General features: G+C 38.1%; 2 protein-coding genes across 3 annotated transcripts in view; one reads left to right on the forward strand and one right to left on the reverse strand.

Moving 5' to 3' along the window:
• The window catches only part of jak1 (Janus kinase 1), a 123,424-nt gene extending 117,503 nt beyond the window's left edge, over positions 1–5,921 (forward strand). Inside the window, exons 20-24 of the mRNA XM_043699443.2 lie at positions 756–880; positions 2,137–2,309; positions 3,608–3,725; positions 3,818–3,928; positions 4,598–5,921. Of these exons, the coding sequence (XP_043555378.2) occupies positions 756–880; positions 2,137–2,309; positions 3,608–3,725; positions 3,818–3,928; positions 4,598–4,699 (629 nt within the window). The 3' untranslated portion in view covers positions 4,700–5,921. The remainder of the gene's footprint in view (positions 1–755; positions 881–2,136; positions 2,310–3,607; positions 3,726–3,817; positions 3,929–4,597) is intronic.
• Positions 5,922–7,081: 1,160 nt separating this feature from the next.
• raver2 (ribonucleoprotein, PTB-binding 2) overlaps positions 7,082–17,779 on the reverse strand; it is a 109,307-nt gene continuing 98,609 nt past the window's right edge. The window contains exon 15 of one of the 2 annotated variants that reach the window (XM_087990686.1): positions 7,082–16,454. In XM_087990686.1, the coding sequence (XP_087846812.1) occupies positions 16,308–16,454 (147 nt within the window). In that variant the 3' untranslated portion in view covers positions 7,082–16,307. The remainder of the gene's footprint in view (positions 16,455–17,779) is intronic. The other variant, XM_087990685.1, reaches the window with a different exon arrangement.

Genomic DNA, 17,779 nt, shown 5'->3' on the forward strand with positions numbered 1-17,779 from the left:
CAACAGTGATGACTTAGGGTGAAATAACAACATGGGTAAATTTTAAATTTCTACTCAGCAATTTGACAGTTAAGCAGTTACAATGTGGTTGTCTTCATTTTGAACTTCATTCCCACATTTTGCATATTTTAACACACATTCAAAATATTGTGGCTGCGAGCAATCTGAATAAAGACAAAAAATGCTGGGTAAACTGTGTTTAGGTGTAATCCATTAGAGAAATGTGTTATTGTTTCAGTCTGTGACTTATTGTCAGAATTCTGTTTTTATTTAAACTTTGAACTCTGGTGGTTTGGCAGTGGATGAGACTGAGCAGACTCAGGTGGATGTTCAAGTGAATGGTTACAAATATGTATTGTGATATCATGAGGTACCAATCAATAGCCACTTCAACATTGTGTTTGAAGTCATTAAATTGTACACCCCCTCACAGAATTCAAGTTACTAAGAAGTGAAAGGAAGTAATTTTGGAAGGTTCTAGCTCTAGTGCAAGGCTCCAAAACAGCCTTGCATCTCTGTTTAAGCTGGCCCAGTAAATTATTCCATGGATCACTACAAATGTCAAAAACTTGTAGAATAGGTTGTAAAATCCCTTCTTGATTTAATTTAGTGAAATTGGTTAAATTGTTGTTGGATAGGATTTCACAGATGTCCTGAATGCATAGATTTAGTGGGCCATATTGTCTTTTCTCATTCCAGTTTTCCTACATTCTGTATTTTTTAAACTATATTTACTTTTGTCTGATCTGTCCTAGGTGGAAGGGGAATGAAGTTGATCATGGAATATCTCCCGGCTGGAAGCCTGAAAGAATATCTTCCACGACATAAACAGAAAGTTTCGTTAAAAAGCCAAATTCGATATGCTTTGCAGATTTGCAAGGTAAACTCATGATGTAACATGTTATACAGTAGTTGCATGAACTTTGATCTTTTTAGTGAAGAAAACAGATTCTCTGTGGTTAGCTCTGCTGCCTCACAGCACCATGAACCTAGGTTTGATTCCAGCCTTTGAGTGACTGTCTTTGTGGACTTTGCATGTTCTCTCTGTGTCTGCATGGGGTTTCCACCAGGTCTTCCGACCTCCCACAGTCCAAAAATGAGCAGTTTAGGTTGATTCAGCTATATTAAATTGCCCAGTGTCCAGGGATGTGTAGACGAGGTGGATTAGCCATTGTAACAATGAGGGGTTATGGTGATTTGGGGGAAGAAGGTAGGATAGTCTCTAGAGGTCAGTGCAGACTCAATGGGTCAAAAAGCCTGTATCTGCACTATAGGGATTCTACATTGACTGTACCTAGACCAAAGAATGAACTTCTGTTATTATAATTTGACTGCAAAGCATACTTAATAATTCATACTCTGGTTATTCCTATAATTGTTAAAAATAAAAGTCAGTTTTTCTTAAACTCCTCCTTTCCTGCAATGGTGAAATCGTAACAGCTGGTTTGATCCTGATGTCCCAGCATCCACATTGCTCCTTTTCAACATGACACACACATACAGATCTTCTGTCATCTGTGTTCCCTGCTAATCGCTTATTTATCACACTCAATTACCTTGAGAGAACTAGCATTTTGATCTTTAATAAACATTGTTGTTAACCAAAAATCATATTTAAAAGTTGCCTTTAATCATCTGTTTCTGTGCACTAAGTGCACATGTTGTGACTCACTTCTGCCTGTTCATTGAGTTACAGATTGTCAATATGCATGTTCATCTGCAGTCACTGCCTCGTGTTTTCAGTCATTCAACCATAGATTATACATTGCAACTCCCTATGTATCATTCAGCCAATAGCAGGGACACTGAAATAAATCTGCAGACTTTCTTGAAGATAAGCTAAGGAAAAAAAGTTGATTTTTAGAACTATAGATTTATTTTGAAGGGTTGTGGGAAGATGTGAAGGACAGGCCTGTGGCAAATAATAGCAGAAAGGGGAAGTAAAAGAAACAAAAATGAGGAAGGTCTACTCACAGGTGACTCTCACTTCAAAGTGAGACCAAATTAAAGAAATGCTAGTGGGGCTAGGACTGCCATTAGTGAGAAATCTGGAGACCAGAGCCATGTAAGAAGTTCTTTTACATGAAATGGATGGTATTTATGTAGAGTGTTAATTATTGCAAACTATTGTTTCAGGGAATGGAGTACCTGGGATCTCGGCAGTATGTTCACCGTGATTTAGCTGCAAGAAATGTCCTTGTTGAAAATGAAAACCGGGTAAAAATTGGAGACTTTGGACTAACAAAAGCCATCCAGACAAATAAAGAGTATTATAAAGTGCAAGATGATTTGGACAGTCCTGTGTTTTGGTGAGAGTTGATGCCAGTCTCTTTTTCTACTTAGTTGAGAGATATAGACAGGTAATGCTTCTTGATGCTCTGCAGGATATAGAGACTTTTGGAGAGTGGGGAAGAATCATGGAATTGGCTCCACTGTCGTGCCTGCTCTCCTCACAAGTGGGCATGAATTCCTGTTTAGTGGTTTCAGTCTTGCTATCGGGATGAAATGCAGGTTGGGACCTTAATAGTCTTGGCAATCCAACCCGGTGGGTGATTTTGAAGGAAGTTGCCTGATACACACATGTCCAATTAAGACTGAAAGGCAGGCTCCCAAATCTTGAAAAATCAATTGGGGGCATTCTAGCTGGCAAAGATTAGCAGATCCACTGGGAAGGGCCGGGGCTGCTAAAGTAGGTAGGTAGTGCCTACATCCACAACTGCTAATCAGTTAAGTATGAAAAACAGATGAGTCTGGTACTTTTGGAGATGATTGGGGAAGTCTTATCATCTTCACCACCCCCACCTACCAGTCAAAGTTGCAAATAATAACTAGCTATTCACTGTGGCTCAGAAGCTACATGCTAAACCACAGTCCTTCCTGTACTTATCAAAGGAGACCCATTTTCATTTCCTCTCCGTCCTTCCCATATGTTGCCAAACACTTGCTTTGCTTATGAATTCTCATACAATTGTATCCTAACCCTAATCCATCTGCAATAGAATGACATGAACAGCAATTGGGCCATCCTCATTGATTACCAGAATGTGAAACTTTTTAAAACCTGTCTAGCCACCTGAGGATCCTGTTTCATATAAAGCAATATGCAGTGCACGTCTCTCATGCAACAAGGGCAAAATGTCAGTGAGCAACCTGGTGGCTTACCCTTATTACCTAAATGCAGAAAAAGGAATGCCTAAACAGCTAATCTTTAGTGGTATTCAGCCACAGAGGTATTGAGCAATCAGTGATCGCTATACAAGAAGTAGCCATATGACCATCTGTAGCCAAACATCCACTATGTCTTCTATATTTGGAAGAAGAAATGTAGAAATACGGTTTGAGTGGGGCAATGATATAGAAAGGACAGTGGGAGAAACTAGAGAAAACGTAGCTGACCACTCTAACCTAGAAACACCTGTTTTTAACAGTTAATGATCAAAGTGGAAGAAAAATGTTCCATAGTCCAGCACAAACACCCCATACTTTGAAAAGCAACAGATATGTTTTAGGTGATTTATGTTTTTAATTTTTAAGACTCTTAGGATGTCAAAGCTTCTGTCCTTGTCATGTAAATGACCAAATACAATTCTTGGATTTGTTTCTGTAGGTATGCACCTGAATGTTTGATTCATTGCAAGTTCTACATTGCTTCAGATGTGTGGTCCTTTGGTGTTACTTTGTATGAATTGCTAACATGCTGCGAGTCTGATTATAGTCCAATGAATGTAAGTGACTACATGTCCACCAGCATTTCCATTTATGAATTACCTATGTCCATAAGAGTCTCCGACATTGCATATTGTTTTCATTTTCTCAGATGTTCCTGAAATTGATTGGTCCAACTCAAGGTCAGATGACTGTCACAAGGCTTGTTCGGGTACTTGAAGAAGGCAAGCGTTTGCCTTGTCCAGCTAATTGCCCTGATGAGGTAAAACTAATGTATATTTTGTTACTGGCTCGCCATACTCCAGTCTGAACTGTTTTTAGCTCATATATTTAAGTACCATTATTTACGGGGGGGGATTTTCAATTGAGCAACATCAAATAATACTTAACAGAAATGCAACATCTGTGTAGCTTAGTAGAAGACAGTCAGTAACTTGATGGAAATGTCTGTCATTTTGTAGCGAAGTTGGTGCTCACGCTACTCCTGTTTGCAATTAATTATCATTGCCCTCACTTTTTGGTGGTGAAAGAGGAGAAACAAATATTTAGTAATGATCGGCCTGTTGTATCCATGCTCTCTGCAAGCGTAACACTTGTGCACACGCTGGCCAAATAATGACCAGTTGGCAAATAACAAACAAAAAAGCTAAAAAAATGTTTGATATATTTGTCTGAAAGAGAAATCCTGGTGCACAGCAGGAGGACTCCCTTAAGTCTTAGATATGGCAAGTCACTATTTGAGAAAGATTGTGTTTAGTGCCTCAACGGAAAGACAACATCTCTGATGGTCCAACAATAAAGCACTCGGGTGATAGTTTGGATTATTGTGTTTAAGTTCTTGATTGGCTCTCTAGGAAGATGAAACAGGAAGAAGGTGATATTCAGTTCCCATCCAAACAGTTTCTAACTTTGTTGTTTTACTTTTTCTCAGATTTACTATCATATGAAGAAGTGTTGGGAACACAGTCCAAGCAACAGAACCACTTTTAAAAATCTCACGAATGTATTTGAGTCATTGCTGCAGAACATGTGATTTTTTTTAAAAGACCAGTGGATGCTGGAAGAATATTGAATTTGAGCAATGCAAGACAAACCAGTGGTTATCTTTTTAAAAAGTGTCTAGTTATACAGAAGGATAAGATAGAAGTTTAATGTTCTATTTTTTAAATGGAAATTTATAGAAGGCACTATTCCAATATGTAGCAATGCCCTTCTGTGCAGTCAACTTCGTGGTACAAGTCATTAAAATATAATGTACTTTATCAATGACACTTTTTAGTTTGCAGTTTAAATTTCTATATTTCTCAAGCAACAAAACTATTTTGTAAATAGCTTGAATTTTTATTTTCCTAAGTGTGGATATAATTTTCTGAAATGGTGTAGTTAATAATCTTGGTTGTTTGTTTTAAACACACAGAGTTAGAGGGGAATAGGCTTCAAAAATGTGCAGCTCAACTCTAGCAGATCCATAAAGGATTTCCTGCAAATAAGGAATCACTGAATCTTGGGAAAGATGGGAATAGCATCCAGTGCTCCATTATGTTCAGCTGGCCACTGCCATGATTCTTCATTTCAGGTACTAAGATTGCTGAGTATATATGCCAAATAGCATTTAACATCAAACACCGATGTCTTTATTGCATACAGACTTAGAGCCACTTACTGTCAGAAGCCCTTATTTGGTAATCTGCCTAGTAACCAAAATATATAAATGCAGTTCTGCCTTCACCTGAGAAAAGGGGGTGAACATTTTAAAATTAAGAATTTTGTCTTCCTGATTTTGGATCAGTTGTACTAAGCACTGTTAAAAGACGACAGCTCAGCATAGACATTATAACCTGGAATTTTCTTGGCTGTGTGAAGCAGCATTACATAAGGGCTGGGGTATAATATGAAATTTCTTTTATGCTCTTTAAAGTTATATAGAAGATAACATTTCCTTAACAAATGAGTTTTTAACCTAATTATTTTAAAGAAATTTTAAAAAGCAACTATCATCTTTACAAATTTTTATTTAGCACAATCGCTCTGCTTGATATTCCCATGAATTTTGCAGTCTTTCATTGTATCTCCACTTCCATCCCCTCAATTCAGCAACCAGCACTTGAGTAAGAAAATAACTTAAATGCATTAATTTTTCTATTCAGGTTTTCTCGCCAAACATTTGATTTTTGTAATATAAAATTTAATGCTTTTATGCATTGTAGTCTTTTAATGTAATGTAGACATTAAACTGTCATCTTGGCATGAGCAGAGTTTTTGGTTGTTGACCTTATTTTGTCTTTTCTTGATGGTATAGTTGTTTGTTTGTGGCAACTGTCGGTTGGTACCTTGCCCAACAATTTAACTGAATGGTGAGTACTACAGAGGTTTCTCTGGGCTGTTCTGACTGGTTTATCCACTGGCTGCATTTATTGAATGACACCACTAGGTGGCATTCAGAGAACTAGCGTATGCAAAAATCATGTTGGGGCCTCAAATCTAACCTTATGAACTATGTAAAAAGAACTGGAAGATTTTGAACACCACCTGTAGTGTTTCTCAAGTTTTGGCATTGAGGTAACTCAACTCATCCTAAGTGACTTTGGAAAAGCATTGCATGTGTGCAGGTGGCGGCTAGCTTCATGTTGGCATTCTCCACAATCTAATACAGTGGGTGACCTCACAGGATGGAAATTGTGGTCTTTGAAAAATGTGAATGGGAATATTCTAGGAGGTAATGTATCACCAGGCCATCTATGGGTTTGCTGTCCAATTACAAGTGGAGACCGCTGAGGAGAAATGCTCTGTCGTGATCAAAAGGACAAACTCGTTTCATCTCAGGTGGACTGAGATGAAAGTTTGAATGTATCCTCATGCCAGCCAATAAAAACCTGCTGACTGGTCAACACTTGCCTTGTGAAGATAATGATAAAATTTAAGGCCTGGCTGTTAAATAGGAAAGTCATTCTCAAATATGTCAACGATTGCTAAAAATTGAATTTATAATTTCTGAATTGACTCATAAAACCACCAGCAGAAAGTGAGGACTGCAGATGCTGGAGATCAGAGTCAAAAAGTGTGGCGCTGGAAAAGCACAGCAGGTCAGGCAGCATCTGAGCAAGTGAATCAACATTTTAGGCATAAAACTGCCAGGTTATCTATTTGATCAGTCAGATAGTCACAAGTTAATTTGTTTGCTTGTCTAAGCTTTCTTCCACTACATTAAAATCGTGCCTGTTCAGAAGCATATCAGACTCAAAACATTGACACTTACTTTGTCCACCAATGTAGCTGGCCCTGTTAAGTTTTTCCAGTACAGTTTGATTTCAGATCTCCAGCAGCCATAGTACTTTGCTCTTACCAAAATCATTTAGACATGCAGAAAGCAATTGCTTAGGTGCAATGTACATCAACATTAGATGGAATTCACCAGCAGAGATATTGCCATCTTTATTAAAAAAATACCAAATTAAAATGGGGATCATATGTGCAGCAAGAATTGGTGATTTAATTAAGTATGTAACTTGACACAAATTTATTTTAGTGTACAAAATAAAGCCAATACATAGAATCCAATATTATACCCATGAAATTCTGACATGGTCAAAAATCAAATTTTAAAGCAGAAACATCAGCATACGGTTATAATCTCTACTAAAAAGTACATGGTTTCAAATCTTATAAATCAGTTTGTGCTAAAGTAACGTGGTACATTCCAAACAGTTTCTGGCTATATAGCATTTGAAAGGAAATTTATTTTTTTAATAACCGTAATTCATGTTTATATATTTTGCTGCAAAAGTCAATGTATTTAAATTGTCAGCTCTGGGAAAACAAAGAACATCAAATACGAGAAGACTAAGAACAGCAGGAAGAACAGAACTGGATGACTAGTGAACCTTATAACTGGATGTGATAGGATGCTAGAACTCTGTTCCATGGCTTAGTGGAGAGAGTATTTAGCATAAGTTGTTCTACATGGTAATGGAACCAGGTTGGCAATTCCTTTTTAGATACAACTAGTACTACTCCTGACATAATCCCCTTCACTCCTTATTGAAAAAGAACTTGTTCCCCTGGCATAAAGGTTGTGATAGAATACAATTTTGTTGTTGCAGGATCAGAATTTCTCATGGATGTCATTTGAATGGCATTCTCAGTTCTGAACGTATCCACATTCACAATGATGGTAGTGCAATACTGCACCTTGGAGAAAGTTTGCTCTCTAAACTGTGTCAAGTCTCCATCAGTCAATTTATTCCTTGACTAGGCTGTGGGGCAGCTCTCCCAATTTTAGCCATGCTCTCTCAATGGTAGTTGAGAGCTTGTAGTGATTCATAGAATCCCTAGTGCAGAAAAATGGCATCAAGTCTACACTGACCAACAAAGAGCATCTCATCCTATCCCTGTAACTTCATATTTTTACCATGGCTAATCCACCGAGACTGCATATCCTTCGACATTAAGGGGGAATTTAGCATGGTCAATCTGCCTAACCTTTGGACTATAGGAAGAAACTGGAGAACAGAAACCCACACTGGCATGGGATAATGTGAAGTGTGCATCATTACCCAAGACTAAAATTTAACCTGGGTCCCTGGCACTTCAATATAAAATTTAATGCTTTTATGCATTGTAGTCTTTTAATGTAATGGGATTTCAATTTATCTGAATTTTTGGCAGTTTTCTTTGTGACTAGGTTTTTTTAAAAACTACTCAGCTGCACACTATAAAACAGCTAGTAGTGAAGGCAATTTAGATTTATTCTTCAATAACTTCAGGGTTTGTATTTTCATTACTTGATCCAAGATGCTGTTGCAAATATTGTTCACAGAACTAGAATATTAGATACTAGTCTTATGTTTGTCTTCATTGGTTTGACGTTCTCACCTCATGTTCACTTCATGCAATTTAACAATAAGCATCCAAATTTACCTTTTCAAAACTTTCCAGTTTCTTGACTGCATCCATGTTTACTTGAATCTCATTTCACAAATAAAGTCCAGTATTCATAACTAAAAATTCACGATCATTATGTCTGACTGCTCAAATGTTTTCTGCTTTGATTTTGAACAAGTAGATACAGTTCAAATATGATCTTAGTATTAGTAATTTGTGGTTTCCTATGATAATTCAATATTCTCTACTTTGATTTTTGTTCTGCATTATTTATACCTGTGCAAGTTGTACTGGTTTCTTTCAATCTAATACAAACAAAATCGAAGCCAGCTTGCTAAGTTTTTGTTAGTAGACATCACCAATCCAACCCCTTGTTGCTCAGATTGACAGTACATCTGGTAACTCAATAATAACCAAGATTTATCACTTGTCATTAACCCTACCTCATGCCACAGTGCCAAAACAATTTTAAAACCGTAGCCACTTCAAGCATGGCTTCTGCCTCAGCAGCCTCAAGTTTCCTGCATTAACTCAAGTTTGTCTGCAATTCTGATCTTTATTCTGACTTTTAAAATCTTGACTTTGATAAAGCCAATGGATATTCACATCAAAAGGTTTGCGCTTGCTAACTAATCTCAGGTTTGCCATGAGAATAATATTTTAAAAATCTGGCATTAAAAGCTAAATTCAAATGGCAGTTTCCAAACCCACATCTGGATTACCACACTACCCTCCCAATGAAATAGTGACTAGAATGTTTACAATTGCCAAAAAAATTCTGGTTTGCTAAGGCCCTTCAGGGAAGCAAACGTGCTACACGGTTCCAGACTCTCTTAAATAGCACTGCAGACCCACTGTTTTCAAGGCCAATTAGGGATAGGCAGACAGGACCCAAAAGTAGCAATGGCTCAGGCAAGGCTCTCAATGTCTCTGAAAGGCTTCAGTTTCATGGAACACACTGTGGAGGACACAAATCTGATGTCAACACTGTCAGTACTGAACAGACATATGTAGGAAGTTGCTCTTTGGCACAAGAGTTACACTGCTAACAAAATGGTTGCACATGAGGCAACAAGAATTGGAAATATCCTCACAGCAATGGAGACAGTAGCACTGGCACTGGGAGGAATGACATGCGATCACTGATGGTGAGAACTCAAGAGAGCAACTAGCCTAATACATGAACACGAGCACAAATCTATTGCGAATGGAAGAAACAGAGATAAAGCATTTAATACAGGGTAATCTATTAGCTCACCAGTCCCTCACCTACACTAAACAGGAAACAAATAATAGGCATAAATTGGTCTTTTAAGCTGCAATTTGTAGGGTACAACAAGAATCAGTGCTAGGGTGTCAATTATTTACAACCTACATCAAATTTGCTAAATTTGTCCATACCAAGCAAGAATGCAGATTGTCAAGAGAAGGTAGACAAACAGACAGCTGAAATGGGTGGACAAAACATTGGAAGATGGAGTATAATGTGGGAAATGTGAATTTGCCCAATTTCGCAGCAAGAACAAAAAAGCAGAAGTTACAACAAAGACTCTAGAGCTCAAATACAGAAAGATCTGGGTACCCTGGTGCGTGAATCACAGTTTGAAATACAGCAAATAAGGGAAATGGAAATTGAATATCATCTATTACAACAAAAAGAAATTTTACTGCATAGTACAGGGCTTGTGGTAAGGCTACATCTGGAGTATAGTGCATAATTTTAGTCTGTTTAATAAAAGAATATCACATTGGAAATAATTCAGAGGAGGTTTACTCAACTCAGTCCTGTGCTAAGGGCTTTGAAGACAGCTTGAACAGATTCCCATAGTCATTGAGGTTCAGACCAAAGCCAAGTGATCATACTGAAACATAATCCTGGGGGTTCTGATTGGATGGATTACGGATGTTTCTGCTTGCGGAGACGGAATATAACCAGGTGGCAATGTTAAGAATAAAAGATTCTCCCATTTAACATGAGGAGAGCTTTTATTTCTGTGTAGTTGTGTGGAATTCTCTTCCCTAGCAAACAGTGAAGGTTGGTCACTGAATTCGTTCATGGGGAGTTAAACTAATGATAGGCAAGAGTGTCAAGAGCTGTGTACAGCAAACAGGAAAATTGAGTTAAGACCACAACTTGATCAGTCACCATCTTGTTGAATGGGAGAGAAGGCTTGAGTAGCAAATAGCTCTTATACCCCATATTCCACTTATCTCTTTCAGCCTCAGCAAATGTTGAAATTCACATTGCCTTCTTGACATTCTCACATATGCACTCTCTCTTTGGTAATGGCCAAGAACAGCCAGATGCAGGGCCTCTGTTTGTAACCTGAGGATGCAACAAATAGCATTCTCCCACTGACATAACAGTATATGCACAAAAGTAGTAAAGGATCATAGTGAGCATTTCAGTGCTGAGTTTACTGTGGAGATTGTACGAATTATGGGCACCCAGAGGACTGTTGGACATTTAGTGGGGGGTGTGGGGGGGGTGGTGGTGGTGAAGATGGCAAAGCAGAGTTTCAGACCAATAACATCTCTATGGCCTCAATGGATACAGGTGCTCACACTACAGTTTGAGGTGTGTGAACATTTGGCAAAACTTCCAAAGGGTTTCCAAACCTATACATGCAAGGTAAAGAAATCTATCGGAACTATGAATAACATACTCTAGAGAAAGTGTGGAGGCTGTCATGGAGAAACCATCCAAACTACATAGTGGCTGCCAGAAATATGTATAGACATACTTGCCTTTAGGCCCGGTGTCTAAAATGATCAAATGCCAACAGATGAACAGGGAGGGACAGGTGTGCCCCGAAAGGTTACAGATATAACTGTCAAATCATTTGGAGGCTTCAGGTTACTCTTGGAATGGATGCTTAATCTATCAAAGTATTGGCACTGTGCTCAAATTGTCCAGCAACAAAGTATACCTGCAGTTCTAAGTTGTGACTTGGCACACAGGAGTCATGCATTCAGTTGATAGCCCTCATCACCCAGTAATGGATCAAAAGGTACCCAGGAAGCTTGAAAAAAAAAATCAGCCACCTGAGAATGTCTTGGTATGACAATGGCAGCTTTCCAGAATCTTGTAAAAACCACTGGCACTAGTCACAGGTCACTTGTACATTCAATAACAGAAAGGATAAAACCTGTTCAATGTTTGTGTCTATTCTGAAGGAACCTTGATGGCAGCTGATGGTCACCATCTGGAAAATACTCTGTGCCTTGCCGGATTAGTGAGAAATGAGAATCAGGTCATCACCAGATTCAACAGTGATTCGCAAACTGGTATAATAGCAATCTTAAGATGATCCCTAAAATTATCCTGTTTTAACAATGGGTCTCCACCACTTCCTCAGGATTCAGCTCCTCCACCATAACATACAGCAGTGACCATCCCCCTGTGGGAGGCAGTGTTGAGTGACACTGGCACTCCTTCACTTGCAGGAAGCTGAGTCGAATGGTAGATTGTTGGACAATGCCTTTCTGTGCTCTCCTCTTTCACACCCTTTTTGGTCTCCCTTTAGATGCTGCAGCCCTGGTTTTAATAGTGTTCGCTTTCTATTTCTGATGCACTCTCAGTAGAGGTTACAATTACTGAATGAATAACCTCGATGCAAATTACTGCACTCACAATCTCAAGGTTTCCCACCTCTCCCTGCACTGCAAGTGTGACAAGTTTGGCTAGCTTCCAGAATGCTATAACTGTTTACTCACATCTCTCAATAACAAATCTTCCACTGAATTTCCAATTTCACATAACTGGTGGTACTTGGAACCTTTATTATTCACCCGTGCACCTCAAAATTATAAAAGACTGATGAAATGACCTTAATTAGTGTAATTACTTTCCTGTCATCTTTAAATTAATCCACCCACCAACCTGACTGCCTCTAAGAAAAGCACCAGTGGTGAAAACATGTCCCATGTCATCTACCATCATCTTAAATCCCAGTCAGCAATTCTCTACTGAGCTGATAAAAGTCCACCCACAGATTATCCTTCCACCCACATTCTTTTGCTTATTGGTCACTGTCTTGGTTGCAATCACTACTTCTCATTGTCATTAACAATCCACTGAGCAAAATATTGAGATTGAAAAGTGCAAATTGTAATCAAAGCAATTTACCAATGGCCTGGATTTTATTTGGGTTGTTAACTGTTATTGCAGAGTATTTAAATAAGCCACAAGTAGTGAACACAGAACTGAGGATGACATAGTTTTAAAAAAAGCCTACAAAAAGTTTATAAAGGTGGGACAGAGTTATACAGTATCCACTTTCCTTAATCCACAAGTATTGCTGAAATTGTGACCAGAAAGACTTTTTGAAATTTTTTATACCCTTTTGAAGGTTGTTAGACAAATTAGGATAAATATCTTACACCACCACCTGCGAAGCTTAGCTGCATCACTCCCAGTTTGTTCTCCCTTTGGCATTAAAAGTTACAGTCCAACAAAATTCCTGAAATCAGCACAAACACCAGAAGTCAGAACATATCAGCAGCTGAAATATAGGTCTCAATATAATGTCTTACTAAGACTACCTGATCTAATACTCACCTTGGATAGCAATCTATCTGCCAATGTGTCCACCAAAGTTACACAGCCAATTATGAAATTTTAAATGTCTCAAGAAGTCCAGCAACAATCATGTACTCTACAAAATTTGTAGAGATCTTAATTCAATGCACAAATACTGATCATTCAATCTATTAGAGAACGTTTAGCCACTTAACACAAGATTACTCTTCCTGGATACTCTTTCACCATTCTCTTCAAATTTAAGGTGGGATTCTAGTCTAGAGTTATTTTATCTTGATTAAATGGCAGAGACTAGTGCATGGCAACTATGAAATTGGAGTACTAAATCATGAACAGTACATTCATCTGCCAGTGTCACTGTCAAATTAAATAAATATATTATCAAATAAAAACTCATGGTGCAAGGGTAATATATTTGCATGGATAGGAGAATGCACAATAGGTGTAAATGGGTCTATCTTAGCTTGGCAAGATGCAATTAATGGCGTGCCACAGGATGACACTAGCAGATGAGTGGACTGTTCATCTTTGACGGAAGGACAAAAGGTATAGCTGACAAATTTGCTGATGACAGGTAGGGGACACAAGAAAGTTAGAAAAAGATATTGAGAAGATAAGGAAGAGGGCAATGATGTAGCAAATGGAGTATAATGTGGGAAAATATGAATCTTCATTTTGGTGAGGAGGATTAAAAAAATACTATCTAAATGGTGAGAAATTTCAGAGCTCCAAAAAGCAGAGGCATCTAGGTGTGCTTGACCCTGAATTGCACAAGTTTAGCATGAAGATCCAGCAAGCAATTAGGAAAGGTACTAGAATGACAGTCGTTCCTCCATATTTGAGAGTGCTGCATTTCCAAGAACTCCCCTGAATGATGAATTTCAAACGTGTACAACCCATTAAAAATTTAATTAAAAACTCATTAAAATAGGTTAAAAAATCAGTTACACGATATACCTGTGGATGTTGAACCTAGTTGCCACTTTTTGGCATGAGTAGACAAATTTGATAGCCAAGAACTTATGGATAGAGGATTAATTGTATTGAGAAGCAAATTGAATAACATGAGATGCTTCAGTTATACACTGGGTCAGACTTTGTCTGATGTACAGTAATGGTCACTAAGGAAAGTCGTAAATGCATGGGACGGGGGAGTTCAGAGAAAGCTTACTAGACTAATAACTAGAATGGACAAATTATCTTACAAGGAAATGTTGGACAGGCTTGAATCTGCTAGAGTTTATAAAGGTTAAGAGGCAACTTGATTGAATCGTCAAAAATCCTTAGAGATATTGACAGATAGATGTGAAAAGGATTTTTCCTCTCATGGGGGAATCTAAACACTAAAATTATGAGTTGCCCATTTGAAAGCGAGATTAGGCTAAACTATTTTCTCAGAGGACCACAAGCCTTTGGAATGCTGTCTCCCTGAAAAGATGGTGGAAGCGAGTTTTTGAATATCTTTAAGACCTGTAGGTTCTTGTAAAGAGGTTGAAAGGTTATCAGAGATAGGTGGAAATATAGATTTGAGGTCAGTCACAATCTTATTGAATAGTGAAGGGCCTACTCATGCCCTTAGTTTGTATGTTTGCAATTGAAATTGAAAGTACCCTCCAGATTGTACTCAACCTTATACAAGAAAGCATTGAACGTATTGCTAATCTCTCAGGTTTACCTACTTAAATCCCGAAGCAAAGAACTGTCTTCTCAAACTCCGAAGTGCAGTTTGAAATGCCCCAACAATACATAGATTGTTAAGTGTTAAATCACAACTCTCTAATTTCCTCCCTACTTTTCTGGCATTAGATGTGAAAACGTAGTAATGCAAACATCTTTGAAAATCACATTGTTAACTTGTATAATTAGATTTAACTGTCCATAGCTGGAATAGAATGGTAGTGGGTAACAAAAAGCACTTTGAATATAACCATATGTGTTTCACAAAAGCTCCATAGAATCTAAGCTCAGTCATGATACCTTCATGGACTCGAGTACTGCCCTATTTATGTTGCAGCCCTATAGTATAAAAGATAATACCTTGGGTATCTTGAGCCAGTACCACCTTTCAGTCTAAAAGCTACTAAAATCACAAAATTCATCAAGAAAAAAAATCTAAAAAGGACAAGGAAAAACAGAAAAGTGATTAAGACTTTTACTTTGTTTACTATTCAAAAAGAAAACAGAAAAGTAAACCACAGTTTATGATTCAAGTGTAGTGAAATGCACTCCTGCTTTTCCCTGGTAAAAGTTAGAAACTTTTTTTTAAAAAAAGCAAACTAGGACTATACTACCCACAGTCCCCAAAAATTGTAATTCACATACCATATTAAATCAAAAACAGAAATACATGAATCAGCATTAAAAATTATTTCATAGTATAACCATCCCATCAATAAAACAAGGACCTTCAAAGCAGCCAAAAAAGAACACAAAGTATTTTTAAATGTTAAGTGATATATGATGTATGCAACACAAAAAACCCTAACATCTTTGCTTTGGTCAGTGGGAGCAGGCCATACTGCATAGTGTAACTATGAGGACAACTACATCAAATAAATGTCAGTTAGTGCAGTCAGAAAACAAGTGGTTCATCCATGGTAAAAAAGCTAATTTCCATATACATCGAAAACATTCCACATATGCAAACAAATCTGTAAAAAGTGCAATTCAATAGCTAAACTAGAGAGGTGTACCAGATGTGAAATGATTGAAAAGAAAGATAATTGGGGGGGGGAGGGGGGACTCGAATCTTTTTCCCCCATGACCTTTTCCCTCCCTCGCAAAAATCTTAATACATTCTAATGTGAAACACTGAAGTGTGATTAAGCAGAAAAGCTCTATAATTCTTCCTGCACATTCCATGAAGACTGATTGAGAGAAGTTAAAACTGGTCCCACTCCGCCATAACTATAGAAATTTGAAACCAGATTGTGCAGCTGCCTTCAAAACAATGGGAGGTCAAGACTGCCTTTAGCAGGCACGAACCAAAATGCATGGTAATGTGATGCTGGGAGGGATGATGGGGGAAGTAGGGGGAATCAGATTAAAAATCCTATTTCAACATAAAAACTTAAAGGAAACCATTAAAACTTTTGTTTTTTTTGAAAGAAAATAAATTTTCTAAACAGAAAATGCATCAACAAAGGGCAGCTTCACATTTAAACATACGTTCCAGCATTAAGCAAGAGAAAACAGCAGCAAAAATAACAGCAATAAATCAAAATATCCTCTTTTTTTTGTAATAGGAATCAGCATAATGGCCACCAAGGCCCTGCGAGTGCTGTCCAACGTAGCCTCCATCTGGACTCACTTCAGGGGAAGGCAGGAGGTAGGAAGATGCACGTTTCTGACCAGTCACTGGAGACTTAAGGAAAATATGAAGAGTTTATTCTCAAATCATGTTTAAAAAACATTTGTATTTTGAAATTAGTTTGTGCTAAACAATAGCATAAAATTACTGTGATGCTAGAAATCTTAAGTTAAGAAACAAGGAATTGTTGGAAATACTCAGCAGCTGTGGCCACCATCTGTGGTTAAGGAAACTGTTTCTTTCTCCAGAGATTCTGCACTGAATATTTCCAGCATTTTCCAATTCTTTTAAAACATGATTGCTATCAGAATCACTTAATTCTTGCAATGGAAAACTAGAGTATTCTCCAATGGCATAACACTACATTTCACCAGCAAGATGAACTATACAACATAGTAAAATTTTAGTTGGGTGTTCTGGTCTCTGCTGCATTAACTCAACATCAGTACAGTTGATCTCCACTCTGGACAGAAATGTTCCTCCCACTTCAAGATGTCATGCAGCCAGTGACATCCCAGACCCTATCAGCGGAGAGGCAACACACCATCCTGCAGTCACATTAACGTACACCGGCTACAACTGGTCTACTGCTGTCACACAGCAGATAAGTAGATGGAAATAAGGGATTTCTGATCTAGCTTTTGGTGGGAGCAGGCATGTCTACTAGGTCCTAGCATTATGCCTTAACAAGTTGTTACCATACAATATTGTTATCCATAATCAGTGTCTCTTCTGTAAATACACTATGGTGGTATATCCTTTGCCACTGCTCATTAGATTGGTCCAAGAGAAAATAAAGTGGATTGATGGCAGTGACTATCTCAAACGACACTTGTGCAGCCCCCATAGTGCTATAAGTAGCAAACACATCAAGGCACTAAGAGTGGTCATCTGGGAAAATAACTGACTCATCTATCATCTCACTTGCCTTGTAATCAAAGGCTGCACATCATGCAAGGCAAATCCTCAGCTGAAAAAGCATCTGTTATTTCTTGAAATGTGGATGCTCCACCACAGCATTTCACTGCAGCAAATGGTTGGCAAACAAATGACAAAGTGCTGCACTTTTAACTGCATGATTACCCTCAGGATATTATTAAGGTACTCAGGTCAAATACTGAATAGCTTTGAAGGAAGAATATGCTCTCTCTTTCTCTGGTCTTCCTTTTCTATCCCAACAGATGACAAACATCTTGATTGCAGAATAACTAAATCCCAATTGCATGCAAGTGTTGCCAGTGTTCTTGAAGCTTTGAGATAAAGTTTCAACAGAAGCAGGCACAGTCCCCAAAATCTTCTGTTTTTCCTACTGGACATCTGATGCAAGACCACGAGACAAAAGCAGTCCAGCACTAGATTGAATTGTCACAGAAACCACA

This window comes from Chiloscyllium plagiosum, unplaced genomic scaffold (genome assembly GCF_037043375.1).
Source record: "Chiloscyllium plagiosum isolate Xiang-an unplaced genomic scaffold, Cpla_swu_hap1 HiC_scaffold_9, whole genome shotgun sequence".
Classification (NCBI taxonomy): Eukaryota; Metazoa; Chordata; class Chondrichthyes; order Orectolobiformes; family Hemiscylliidae; genus Chiloscyllium; species Chiloscyllium plagiosum.